The sequence below is a fragment of the Pseudochaenichthys georgianus genome, chromosome 6 (genome assembly GCF_902827115.2).
Source record: "Pseudochaenichthys georgianus chromosome 6, fPseGeo1.2, whole genome shotgun sequence".
NCBI classification, from domain to species: Eukaryota; Metazoa; Chordata; class Actinopteri; order Perciformes; family Channichthyidae; genus Pseudochaenichthys; species Pseudochaenichthys georgianus.
The window spans coordinates 8,920,687-8,935,035 of NC_047508.1; the positions used below are offsets into that span (position 1 = coordinate 8,920,687).

General features: G+C 40.9%; 1 protein-coding gene across 4 annotated transcripts in view; it reads left to right on the plus strand.

Moving 5' to 3' along the window:
• Positions 1–13,472, plus strand: part of ccdc73 (coiled-coil domain containing 73) — a 34,192-nt gene extending 20,720 nt beyond the window's left edge. For all 4 annotated transcript variants that reach the window (XM_034084310.1, XM_034084309.1, XM_034084312.1 and 1 more), the window contains 8 exons: positions 527–637; positions 830–970; positions 1,767–1,983; positions 2,507–3,882; positions 4,636–4,714; positions 4,877–5,010; positions 8,083–8,168; positions 13,069–13,472. In XM_034084310.1, coding sequence (XP_033940201.1) covers positions 527–637; positions 830–970; positions 1,767–1,983; positions 2,507–3,882; positions 4,636–4,714; positions 4,877–5,010; positions 8,083–8,168; positions 13,069–13,240 — 2,316 coding nt within the window. In that variant the 3' untranslated portion in view covers positions 13,241–13,472. The remainder of the gene's footprint in view (positions 1–526; positions 638–829; positions 971–1,766; positions 1,984–2,506; positions 3,883–4,635; positions 4,715–4,876; positions 5,011–8,082; positions 8,169–13,068) is intronic.
• Positions 13,473–14,349: the final 877 nt, after the last annotated feature.

Sequence of the window (14,349 nt, forward strand, 5' to 3'; positions counted from 1 at the left end):
GCATAATAGGGCCCTTTTAATTGTTGTTCAGTTTGATGCCTTAAAAGAACTAAGTCAACATGTATTTTTATGATAGAGAATGTGGTGTATTTTTACAGGTCGATCCGTGTATTGGCCTCACAAGGGCTTTTTCAGGGTCTATTTAAATGATTATGAAGTCAAGGACAGAAATAAATAACGGCCATAGTTTCTTCCCATCAATGTGATGAATGTGCTGTTGGATATCAACACATATACATAAGTGAATACGGTCCCCTCCGCAACTGAATGATAGTTCGTTTGTTTACCCCATTTATGGCTTTACACTTTATTGTTCTCTTTTCTTCTCTCTGTTCTCTCGTTTTTAATTCACCTATTCATTCATTTATTAAAATCATTATTAAAATGACACAATCCAACTGATTTGTATTGGCAAAAGGTCCTTTCTCTATCCCTGCTCTGTTTAAGACCTTCTGTTCACGTTAAATAAACACATACAAATTTAGTATTGCATTACAAATCCTATGGGTGATTAATTTTACTGCAGGCCCATAAGCAGGAGCACCGGGCGATGCGGGAGAAAAGCAAGGCCCTGGAAGACAAGGCGGCCCGACTGATGGAGAGCTACACGGCTTCACAGAACAGCTGGGACAAAGAGGTAGAAGGAAACGTGTGGGAGAAGCAGTGTGATGTTGACATTTTTATATGACACACAAATATTTTCACAAGGTAGATTATAATGCCAAAAAAGAAAAATGGAAGTGATTTATTGTTGTTTGCTTTACTGAAACATCTTGAAAGAGAAATCTTGTCCCTTTTAAATCTGTCTCTGTGCTTCTGCATCCAACAGAAGGCCATGTTTCTGGGTCGCATCAGGAGTGAGCAGCAGGAACTTCAAGCTGTGAAAGAGGCCAACGACAAGCTTCATCAGAAGAACACTGAGCTGTCCTCACAGGCTTCAGTGCAGGCTCAGCGCAGAGAGGAATTGGAGGTACAACACATAATTCATCATAATTAAATTATTCATTATTATGTTTATATTAATATTCATTCATTTTATTCTAGAATGTTGCATCTGTAACAACTTAATTTAGCCTCGGGATAAATACAATATTCTTATAATTAGAAAAACAATAATGAATAATAAGGCTTTATTGCATAGCACTCTACCTACACATGATGAGGCTCCAAGCGCCTTAACAATCTGGCACACAACATAAGACAAACAAAAAAAGGATATTCAATTTAAGTTGGAGGTTAAAATAATCTGCACACATGGAAGCTGTGTACCCGCTCCATTCCGCAAACGCAAATGGACACAATTAATAAATGCAGTACTAATAAAAAAAAATGTAAACGAATAAATTAAGCAATCAAAAATAAAGGCCAATAGAGAAGGGGCTATTGTTCATATAAAGTTATGTTTAAAAAAAAGTACATCTTTTAAATATGTCTGTGACAAAGACAAAACAAACTGTGTTGTTGTGATATGAACTTGTGACACATGTATGTCAGTACTGTCAGACGCTGGTTCATATGACTGACTTCTGAAATGAGTTGCTTAGTGATCTGTGCACCTGTGTGCGGTGGCACCGACTGTAACACGTGTGAATACAAGCAAATGTAATTGAACATCCAACACGTGTGGTTGATAACAAAAACACTTAACAACATCAACAAAACTCCCCCACATCCATTCACCACACCTCTGATGGGGTTGTGTTAATAGGTGAAATAAAAGCACTTGTTTAGCTTCAACACCTGCCTTTTTATGTTTCTATACCCAGATGAGAGACATCAGTCCGAGCCACAGTGATTCTCCAGAGGTCTTCTCCACTTTAGTGAAGGGAATCAGAGGAGAGGAAACTCTTAATGAACCCATCCCCAGCGCAGAGCTTAGCTCTGGCAGCGTGCAGCACTTGGCCTCCACTCAGACCAGATCCCCAGACTGTCTGGAGGACAGTGGAGCTGCGACAGAGATAGTCACCACTGGAGCAGCTGGAGGTCAGCCAGCGACATACAAACATACAGTAGATAAACATACACAGATAACTTGCTTCATAGTAATCAACACAGCATTTCACTAAGATCACACAAGCGGCTTGTTCAAGGAAAACAAGACAGCCATATTCTGAGTGGTGCCAACATGCATCATGGGAAATGTTTTAAAGCACAAAGCTAAAGTGGTAAAGTGAGGACATTTTTGTAGGATCCGAAAGTTAGCATCACAATTTTTAAGATGCATAGAAGCTTCAGACATTCACCAGTGGGGTATTGCCTGACATATTTTATCTCGTAGAATGCAACGTGAAAACCTCTAAAACCACATGCATGGGTATCCAACTAAAAACATGTTTAAACATATGTTTTACTTTGAGACAAGGGACCTGACATTGTTTTAACTCATGTCCTGGTTTGAGGACTAATTCCTAAAGTAATAGCCAATCTATTACTCTTATTCTTGAAGCTATGGCATTTAATGACTGGTACAATTTGACCAACTGTTCAAAATGTTTTTTTTCAACAGTAGTTGCTGAATCGAGCCTTGTCCACAGGTCTATTGATGTTTCTGTGGACTCGCAGATTGAAGAGGGGGAAAGAAACGAGGAAGAGCAGTGTAATAGAGAAGAAGTCCAAGGAGAAAAGAGAGGAACGCTCGTGGCCCAAACAACAGATGACGGAAGAGAAGATAGCCTGTTCTCAACAGAAGAAGCAGGGGACCCCAAACAGCCTGAAACAGAAACAGAAGATACAGCAGAGGGAGGAGAGACATGTGGAGCAGAGGAGAGAGCAAAGACAGGGCTGCACGCAGCAGAACCCCAGATACGGGTCCAGGCGACGACTGATACGACTATCGAGAAGAGCAACACACAGCAGGCTGTTGACTCCATGGACGCTGAGCCACCTCTGACTGACTGTGAGCCCTCAGACTGCTCTCACAGCCTTCCTCAGACACTCAGTGAGAAGGATGCTGACTGCAGCCATGTGAAGAAAGAATCTGAGACCAGGAAAGAAGGACATTTGGTCTGTTCTGATGAGCACCAAAGTCTCGATCTTGAGACAAACGTAAATCAACAAGTGCAACGTCTCGGTCATGATGAGGTCCAGACCTTTGCGGAGTCACTTGCTCGTCCGTCAAGTCCCAATCCAGGTTCTGAGAAAATATCTGAGATATCATCAGCCAATAAACCCACTGATCTTTCTGTACCATTGGCTGCTCAGTTGGATGGTACTGTCAGTATTCAAGAGTCGGAGCAAGCTACGACACAAGCGAGTAACCCGGCTTCTGACATCACGAGAAACATGAAGCTAACAGATGAAGTTGGTGACACTCCTGTGAGGGAAGAAGGTGTGTTGGTGACAACAGAGGTTGAACAACAAGCAGTACCTCAAAGTCAGGACGTCTCAGAGCAGAATGTCCCGCTGAAGTCTCCTGTAGCCAATGGTGATGATGATGATGATGATGATGGTGGTGATTCAAATGCATGTAAAAAGAAGGAAGACCAGTCAAATGCTGAGACACTTGATAACATTGAGGCTCCCCAGGATCCTCTGGAAACATCTACTTTGAAGGACGCCTGTGCTGATATCACAATGGAAGCTGTTGACCTTGAATCTCAGGTTGAGACTCTTTGCTGTCGGGAGCAACGGAAAGATGACAAAATAGAAGATGCAGGAGATGCAAAGATGACTACAAGTGAAACTGATTTGAAGCTGTGCGTCCATCAAAGTCATGGAAGTGATGCATTGCCGGGCAATAGCAGCATACATGCTAATGAAATGCTGCATGAGGGTACTTCAGAGTTGTCTCTGCCCAGCAATAGGACTTACAGGTCGTCCTTGGACTGGGCCGGTGCTAAGAGAAAACATTCAGAAGCCTCCACCTTACATCCGTCTGCTCAGGTATTACAAAAAGAAAATGCTAGAATTACCATTTGGTGGCCTTTAAGTGAGATTGGGATTGGTTGTGGATAAAAGGATTGGTTGTTGTATACGGAATTTAACTTTAGTTTTTACAGCTTTACAAACTGTACAGAGCAATACTTTAATACTTGTGCTGTATTTGTGTAGTGTTACAGTGTATTTATTTTTCAATTAATGTTTAAAATAAGTAGTTTATCCTATCTGGTTGACTTGTAAGGTGACACAAAACCATAGGTGCAGCGGAAGCGCATTTTGGTAGACTGTCCTAACAAGTTGCATCGCATTGACATAAAGCTATTGTGATTTTTAATTCATACACACTTTGTCCAGTAGGATAGGATCTACATATTAACACCACATTGCTGCATGTCATCAGCGCTAAGCTAACGGCAGCGTCATGATGCTAAGTACTCTCATTTAGCCACTCAAACATTTACCAGTGGGGTATTACATTATACTGATGTACTTTATCTTCTAGGACAACATGTGAAAAGCTCTTCAGCGTGTGCTAACCAGAGAGCTTATTCCAGGCAATTAACCAAAAGCTCATTCAAAAAGAAGTTGAGTTGGAGACGATAGACCCAGGATGTTTGAAAATCCTTATTGATTTTCTTTACTCATAACTGCACCACTCTATTAATGGATACTACTATTAATAATGGATACACTATATAATTGGTATTTTTATGGTGGCTTTTTTGCTCCATATCAAATATGTGTGTTTCTATTCAGGGGTCTCCTATGTCTGAGCAGAGTACAAGTGGTTCCAGTGGACTCAGACCCTTGTTTCTCAAAAGCAAGCGCACCAAAGGTGATGGGTTGCATTTGTGCTACATTCAAAAATACAGCATCTCGCCAAGTAGTACCGCTCCACTTGTAACCTCTCAGTGTGCATCTGTACTTCATACCATCACCAATAATCACTCATTCTTACCCTCTTGCCGTCCTTGCCTTCTCACCTCATTCTTCCTAGTCCCCTTAGTGATCAGCAGGGCGTCGGATCTGTTGAATGCCTCCAGTGTCTCTGGGACGGCACCGTCCACACAGAGACAACCGCAGGGAGAGCGGAAAGATTCCGGAGAGACCTGCAAAGAGACGGCAAATATGGTCAGTTACAGAACAGATTATGAAGTAACAAGCTGTTCTTTCGTCACACACTTAAAGAATGATAATCAAAAATCAGCAATCTACGGAAACCGGCTTCTGCTTGAATCTGATCCCAGTATTATTGCAGGAAGTAGACGTTAAAGGGGACATTATGCTCCTTTTAGTGTCTCCACTGTGACATGTCTCCATGCTCTAATGTTCAAAAAGCTCTTTATCTGTCTCCTACTGCCTGTGCTGCAGCACCTCTTTTCACCCTTTGTCTGAAACCAGAGCCCAGTCTGCTCTGATTGGTTAGCCCAGGGGTCTGCAACCTTTTTGACCAAAAGAGCCATTTTGCCCCCTTTTCCACCAATTTCTTTTGTCTGGAGCCGCAAAATATATTTGATAGCTTATAAAGTTGTATATATTGTTACATCATAGACAAAACTACAGTTGTTTTGCATTTATTATTTATTACATGATTGAAAACTGTTTACCTCTAATCATAAACAAAGAACTCTTATAAGGAGAATACAAAAAAATACACAGGCCTACTAATAAATCAACACAGCACTCGGGGAGTCCTCTGCACATTTGAAGAAAATGAATATAATTAAAATGGGCCCACTTTGATTGAAATAAATAAAACATATAGCTGCACCCTAAAAAGAGTTAACTGATTGAATTATGACTGAAGATCGTCAGCTGTCTTCCTCTCCCGTGTTGTTCCTCCGATACGTAAAGGCTGCAGCACCTTGACCACTTCTCTCCACATATCAAACACACCGGTAAGCTGAAAGCATATAACTCTAACCACGCCGAATTAAACCCTCTGTGTTCCTCAGATACTTTTCTTTGATTTATCCATAGTTCGCTCATCGAGCCGGGGGTCTGGTTATTCGCCTGCAAGAAAAGGCGCTAGCGCGGGACCGTAGCAGGATGTGACGCATATTTTAGTTGACCAATTAAAACCGTGTCACAGTACCACCTCAAAATACAAGATGCGAAACATTTTCAACCGTGCAACAAAATATAAATAGTCCTACAAATACTTTTATTTTATTTTTTTCTTATTTTTGTCTAAGCTCAAGGGAGCCAGAGCAGAGGACGGTTGCCGACCCCTGAGTTAGCCGATCGCGTACAATGTGTGTTGAGCACTAGCCAATAGAAGCGCCAGTGTTACATAGTGATGTCACTATGTTACATAAGTAGACAAAAGAGTCCAATGGAGGTGCTTCAGGCAGGGTGGGAGCAACTCCCTCTGGAAGGAACACAGGGTTTTTAGCCTTTGCAAAACACTTGTTACATGTACAAAAACCTATGTTACACACTACAGCAATGGGAAAACCCCAAGTAGCATTATCGGGCCTCTTTTTACAGCACCGATAAAAACATACCCCTACTATATGTATTATATATATTTTCATTTGTATTGATGTGGATTTTTCTCATAATATTTCTTTGAACAGATCATCATTCTGTGTAAATGTGTAATCTGTTAATGTAAAGCACCTTCCACAAATGCTAACACATTTGGAAACTCAAAACAAATACAAACGCATTCAACAATTAAAAAAGGAAATATGTGAAAATTGATTTGAATAAAAAGCATTTCTGAATATTTTATAATATGAATATTATAAGTGTATTCTACACTTGTTGATTTGCATTTTACACAGGTGCATTTTACACATTCGGACACTTTTGGATGGCCTGCTGACATCTTAGTTTCCACATTTATAGTAAGAGTATAGTGACTGCTGTTTTTGTTTTGTGTTTCAAACCAAAGGCAATTAACACATATTCTTTAAATTGTGTAAATATGACTCAATGAGTTTTTGTGTGTGTTTGCTGGTTTTATGTACAGTATATGATCTAATTCACTTTTTTTTGCATTTGTGGAAGGCTATTGAAAATGTACAGATTACAGCTTTATACATGGATTATCGATCTGTTCACACAAATAATATTGAGACAATTTACCTTCATATGATGTATGAGTGGACATATATATATATATATATATAATCCCAATATATAGCTATGTAGACCATATGATTTCAAGTATATTACATCACAGTGATACACAATTATACCTTGATGCTGAGCAGCAGGAAACGGCCACATTATGTGGTTCACATAGAAACACATGAGATATTGCTCTATCAAATAATTAGTTTGAGGTCATTTCGTTTCCACAGATTCTAAGCTTCATCATTTTATAAAATGTGTCTGAGTGGACCCCACGGGAAATGGATGCTAGAGCTTAATGCATATGTCTGTTATATCAACCTGACATATTTAGAAAGTAGACGTAAAGCTTTTTCAACATTGTTGTGGTGCAAAGAACTCAGAATGAGCTAGCACACAAAGGCAACATGTACAGTAAGAGATAATAGATGTATAAAGCTTTGACAAATGTCCGGCGATGAGTGAAAGGAGGTCGCTGATGTACCCTGAACTCGAAAACGTCCCGTTGATAGCCAGACAGACAGAATGAATGACCTGTGGAAGAACATGGACCTAATGACGCCCGGGTACCTCTCCTCTCTCACTTACTCAGTCTTTATCCATGTCCTCACTCTTTCTCTTCCTCTCTCACTTCATCATCCATCTCTCACTCACTCACTTTCTCCGTCCTCTTGCTCGCTGTTTTGCTCTCAATCGCTCTCATTGCCTCTTTTGTCACCATCACCGCAAACCGTCACTCTGTGCTTTATAAGATCCAGGTGCTGGCAATTGAGAGAGATGGAGTGGAAAGAGCCTCGAGAATGAGAAAAAAAACTGGTTTTACAAATTGTAGCAAGAGCCAAAGCCTTTACTTTCTGCAGACTGAACGCTGGGAACGTCACGCAGAGTTCAGTCTGCGCCTGGATACATTCTCTGGGCTGGATACTGTTTCTTATCAATTGCCACTGGTTATTGTCTGCCCCACATTTGTTTATTGGCTAATGTCCTTTTTACTAAGAAAATGGAGCTGTCACTGGAGATTTGAGAAAGAATGAATTCCTTTTCCATAGAAGTTCACAGCTTGTGTTTGAGCTCTAGAACTTCAGTATTTGCCCTTCTTGGTGTCATTTTTACATACTGTAGGGGAGCAGAGCTTCTCTGTCCACTACTTCATTTCCAGTCAACACTTCTGCAGCAGTCAGCAGACTGTCATGGCAGAACACCCCAGGGTAAGTCCATTTCTCATACATAAAGAGGACCAGAATTGCTATCGAGTTTCGATTTGGATTTTGCAGTGGAACCTCTCTTTAAAATTTGAATCTATAACTTTACATTGTCATAAAGTCATCAGTGTAAATTATTTATAAGATTTAAATAGTCCTCCAAAAAGGTTGCAAATTCAGCTACTGACCCTACCCAGGGAGAGTGAATAACCGAGTGAGACAAAACACGGGGGCAGTCTTTATGTCTAACATCCATGTCCCACGCTAGTTAAAAGATATATGATATTTTTACAAATAAGTTCCAAATGTTGGTTTTTACTCATTATTTCATCATGATATAAAGGTGATTTCCTTATTGTTCATGTTGAGTGCATTGTTATAGGCAGTGGTGCACATAACTGGTACCCAGGTACGCATGCGTGGCAAAAATCTGAAATGCGTACCGTCACTTGTGTCACTAAGCGCCTTTGCGTACCGACGTACTTGTGAAGCTTTTCCAGAGTCGGTCTCCGTGTGCACAGACGGGGCTGCTGTTAACATCGGTCTGTACAACGGAATTGTGCCAAAACTACGCCAACCAGCTGCAGAGGGAGACTCCCCTGTGCACCCCGCGCACACACTGTAGAACTGCGCAAAATCAGCTGATCACAACGTTCACGGCACGCTCACCATCCCCCATCTCGTCAACGACATTCCCGAAGTACTCCACTAGCACAACCCCCGGCGGCGGCGTTCGCGACACAGAGGGCTTTATCACATAACTTTATGTGGGGCCAGAAGTTAGAGTACCAACCACTGACTGCTGGTACTCATCTGAGTACCTCACTGAGAAAGTGACGTGCACCCCTGGTTATAGGCCCCCACAGCTCAAATGTTTGCTTGTCATAGAAGAAAAGCACAGGTGCTACCAAAAACCCTAACGATGGCTCCACTTTAGGAATGGGTCAAGAACCGTGATTGGCCGGTACTGAAATATTGATAAGCTGCTGGACAAACAGTGCCACAGGTGTTTGTGTTAGGCTACGTTGGATGGTTAGGAACGCTCTGCTCAAAGAAGTACAGCCTGTTTGACTGCTTGAACAAAGTGGCTGCTAACGTTAGCGTCACACCTACATGTTTAGTGCAGTCTCCCATCTCCAAATGGCACGGGTAGAGACGGCGAAGAGTCACAGAGCTGTCGCAAGTTTTTACTAAAAGAATTACAGCCCTTCACGATGGTGGATTCAAGTATGTTCAATAGCCAATAGCTAGCATTGCGTTAATCACTAACTACTTGCTGGGTAAGTTGGCCTAACTTCAATCTTTTTAAGTTTATAGTTTTTCACTTGTTATGTTCTATAGTTTAGAGCAGGGGTGCCCAACCTTTTTTGAACCGAGAGCTACTTTTAAAGTTGCCAGCCTGCCGAGATCTACCAGTTCAAATAGAGAGGCGTAGCCATTACTGATAGAGTACTGCCAGGTAAATACACACTTCTACTTGTATAAAACTGACCTTTGTACAATTAATACTTCATAAAATACTGCAGATCCTTTATCTTACCTCTTTCTAATCTGCACACATACAAGTATTTAACTGAAGTTACACAACAGTGTTGGAGTTTATTCACACGTCACTACAGTGGGTAATGTTTTCAAGAAACATTGAACAGTGCTGCCACATATGACACAGGGAAAAAAGAAAAGACGCTGAACCCTTTCTTTGCCATTATATAAAAATAGTGTTGCTACAAAAGTATAAATTAGGCCTACTAATAAGACAACTCAGATCTGAAGCTACTCAGGAATCTGCTGCCAACGTGCAATAAACAAGACAACATTAATAGAATCAAACCCTTTTTTTGTTGCATTTTAGTAGAGTATAAAAGGAAATGCCTTTTTTTAAATAGGATGCAAGCAACACTAGTTTCTTAACCTGAATTGATAATTAGGGTTGGGTATCGTTTGAATTTCCACGATTCCGATTCCGATTCTACTTTTCGATTCCGGTTCTTAACGGTTCTCGATTCCGATTCTTTGAGGGGCAGGGTAAAAAAAATGATACATGCTTCTTCCACCAAAAAAATTACATTTATTCGAGAAACTTTTACACAGGTTAGTTTACAGTAATATTCACATGAATCAGTCTGTTTATATTCACTGCTATGTAACTGTAACCTGAGAACCACTGAAGCTACAGTTCAACAGTCCAACATTTAAAGAACAGTTATTTTTGAGAAAAACAAGCATATCTGCCTTCTCAGGCATACCGGGAAGAAATGTTTGAACATTTTAAAGTAAAATGCTTCAATCTGGTGCACTTTAAGCAGAATTACTAGAGACTAGATCTAGGGGGTACAACTCTAAACACCCATATGAAAAAGATCGGTTTACATTTTAATAATTAAATAACAAATAGCCTACATGTAACGCATTTTACTTTTGTTGTTCATTCATATCTTATTTTACTATTTTATTTATGCATATTTTTTTATCTCTCCAGTTTAAAACGATATGTCTGGTTTACTGTCCTATAGTATACATTGGAATGATTTCAAACCTGTTTTATCCCAATAATTATAAAAGAGTGCCTTGGAAATATGTGTTTACATAAATTGTGATCAAAACGTTTGAGACCCACTGAGATAACTTAGACTAAAGTGAACTATCTAAACACTCAGAGTCCTTTACCTCACTGAGCTGAAGTTATTAGCCTCTCAGTCTGACTGGAGAGGACTCCCCCTCCACATCATTGTAGAAACATCTTCTTCTTCCGTTCGAGCAGCTAGCACCAGATGCTAATAACAACAGCGCCCTCCCTTTCTCCCTCGCTCACTCGCACTTTGGCTGTGAGCTGCGGTTGCCAGATAAGCCAACATCCCCCATTTTCATCACTTACAGCGCCCATCGTACAGGGCGAATGAAAATTGTAACCGGGATGAAAAGGGTGTTACTTAATTATGAATGTTGTTACATCAAGGCCAAAAATTAGGATGAGCACCAACGGTCAAAACAAATTGTTTTCCTCCCAGAGCTGTCAGCGCAGCGCCTCCACAGATCTGGCGCCCTAGGCGAACATCTATAACGCCAGTGCAACGGGCCGGCCCTGGTCTCAGGTTACACTGTAGGAAGTGTAGGTACAACGCTACATTTCCCGCCCCGCTGCAGTCATGCAGTAGGCTACGGAGAGCGGCGAGAAACATTTCCTCAGGCATCGAAAAGCGGAACCGAAATTCACATCTCTAAATGATGCCGTTGGAATCGAAATGTTGGAACCGGTTCCGAACCGGAACCGGTTCTCGGTACCCAACCCTATTGATAATGGACTATAATCAATTTAAATTTGCATTCTTATACCATTTTGTACAATAATTATAATGAATAAGTTCAAACAAACTAAAACGTACAGCTGATTAATAACGGTATCTAACTTGAGTTTTTATTATATCAAAAACCTGTTGAAATGCTTCTGTTATTTTTACTGTCCCCCAAAAGCGCGTCGGCAGCCTCCAGGAATGCTTCTTTCACAACTTCGCCGTCTTTGAAAGACTTCATGTGTTTCGCAAGAACGTGACTGACACGATAAGATGCTATGGTGGCAGCCTTGCTCTTGTTGTTGGGCCTGGTGAAAATGGACTGCTGTGCATTTAGCTGTCCTTTCAGGCCCCTCCCCTTTTGGAGCGTAGGGCAGAATAGGAGGGAATTCCGTCTCGTAGCGTTTGTGCACTGTTTTGAAATGCCGCTCCTAAATTACCCTTCTTCGATAAAGCCACGCTCGCATTGTAGATGAGACAGATGGACTTTGCATTGGAATAGATACAAAAATAATCATCCTCTCACTCGGAGTGAAAATTATATATTTTGGGATTTTTTGATTCTGCCATAATTGTGGTCTTGCGTGTGTGCGGACTGTCACTCCTGTTGCCACGGACAACGTCAGCGAACTAGTGCCCACTGCCCACCAGCCACGCCCTGACACATGGGGTCACGCCAATCACAAAGCTTTGATGCGTTCAAGTGCATTATTCTGGCACAGGAAGGTTATGTTATAGGACATTAACGATAAAACAGAATATTGTTGTCTAGACACATCTCGTGATCGACTGGGAATCTCCCCTGGTTTAGAGATTATGGATACATATTGGTATTGATAAGCAGCATGGTATCGATAAAATCGTTATGATAGCCATCCCTACTCTATTCAAGAGAGACAAGTAGGGTTGGGTATCGTTTGAATTTCCACAATTCTGATTCCGATTCTACTTTTCGATTCCGGTTCTTAACGGTTCTCGATTCCGATTCTTTGAGGGGCAGGGTAAAAAAATGATACATGCTTCTTCCACCAAAAAAATTACATTTATTCGAGAAACTTTTACACAGGTTAGTTTACAGTAATATTCACATTAATCAGTCTGTTTATATTCACTGCTATGTAACTTTAACCTGAGAACCACTGAAGCTACAACAATCCAACTTTTAAAGGAAACCCCCCCCCCCCCATTTAAAAACGGTTCTTGTTGAGAAAAAAACAAGCATATCTGTCTTCTCAGGCATACCGGGAAGAGATATTTGAACATTTTAAAGTAAAATGCTTCAATCTGGTGCACTTTAAGCAGAATTACTAGAGACTAGATCTAGGGGGTACAACTCTAAACACCCATATGAAAAAGATCGGTTTGCCGTTGGAATCGAAATGTTGGAACCGGTTCCGAACTGGAACCGGTTCTCGGTACCCAACCCTAGAGACAAGTGAGCCAGCAAGCGCAATACCAGGACCCTGACATCGGAGTAACCTTCATTAAATTCAACATTTACACATGTGCTGTTCATACTGTGACAAGTCCAAATCTCCTCCGTGAGAAAGGCCTATTAGGAGTCATATTATAGTTGCATACCAAAGCCACCTAGTGATCTCTTTTTCTTACACCAGGTGTAGCAGAGCTCCCACCTCAGCTGCAGGTCCCAGCAAGGACGGGGACCTGTCCTGCTCCCAGGAAAGGGAAGACCAACAGGCATCGTTCAGAACCCAGATCTCCAAAATCGAACAGTTCCTCAACACAGAGAGGCTTCGTCTGCCCAAAAGACGGAAAACTGACAACTAAACCAAAAATACACTCTTCTGTTGAGGGATACTAGTGTTTCTACAAAGCTCCTATGTTGCACGTATTTGTTAACGTGATAAGAGCCTTTGCTGTTAGAAAATGTACGACTGGTATTGTTTGGGCGTCAATCATTGCCTGTTCATATTACTGTTATGACAAAATAAGAGAACAGGGGAGTTATTAGTCCTCTGAATGTTTAAATATTTATATTGCTAGATCTAAAGATGTTATCTTTACATACAGTTGTGTATGTATAAATCAATACTGAAATACTCAAGAATAAAACGTTTCATTTCATTTCAAACCTTTATTTAACCAGGTGGTCCCATTGAGATCATGGATCTCTCTTTCAAGGGAGACCTGCAGGATGGTTGACATTTGGGTTTACTTGTAATTTTTAGCTTGTTGTATCAGTTCTCCAAATACTCTACATTAAAAGATGTCAGACCACTATATGATCTCTTAGGAAGGAATTTGGATCTAACCCTGTTATGTCCACCTTTTTGAAATGACATTTTGATCACAAAGGACCGTACAGCCAGCCTTCTGATGCCTCAATGACCAGAGAGACAACACTTGGCTCAACAAACCCTACAAACAGCACTCTGTCCTTTTTATAGCAACATTTATTGAAGGAACAAAACGGTAAATGTTACATTTTGTTGAGTGGAATCAAGCCAGATAAATAAACAATGAAGGCCAAGCACTGCTGTCAATTAGAGGCCTTTAACTGTCACCATACTAATTAGCATTCATTAGCATCATGGCCAATCAGGGTTACGTGTCTCAGAGGAGCTCTAATTGTGTTGGCACCTTTGGTTGACACCATGTTGTGTCAACCAACATGGTGCTGCTGTTGTTGGGGAAATTACAACTAAGGTAACAGCATATTGTAACACCCATTAACATACATTAAGAGATAACAATTAGCACCCGTCCCCTCTAAACCTAATCAACAAAATCAATTAGCAAATGTACAGTCTAATTAACACATCTCAACAAGCCTATCGTTAACTTTATGTTCCCTAGAAGAGCAGATGGCCCCATGTGAGCATGAAGCAGCTGAACACTGACTGCTGCATACAGTATTATGAGCTGTAGTAGATAAA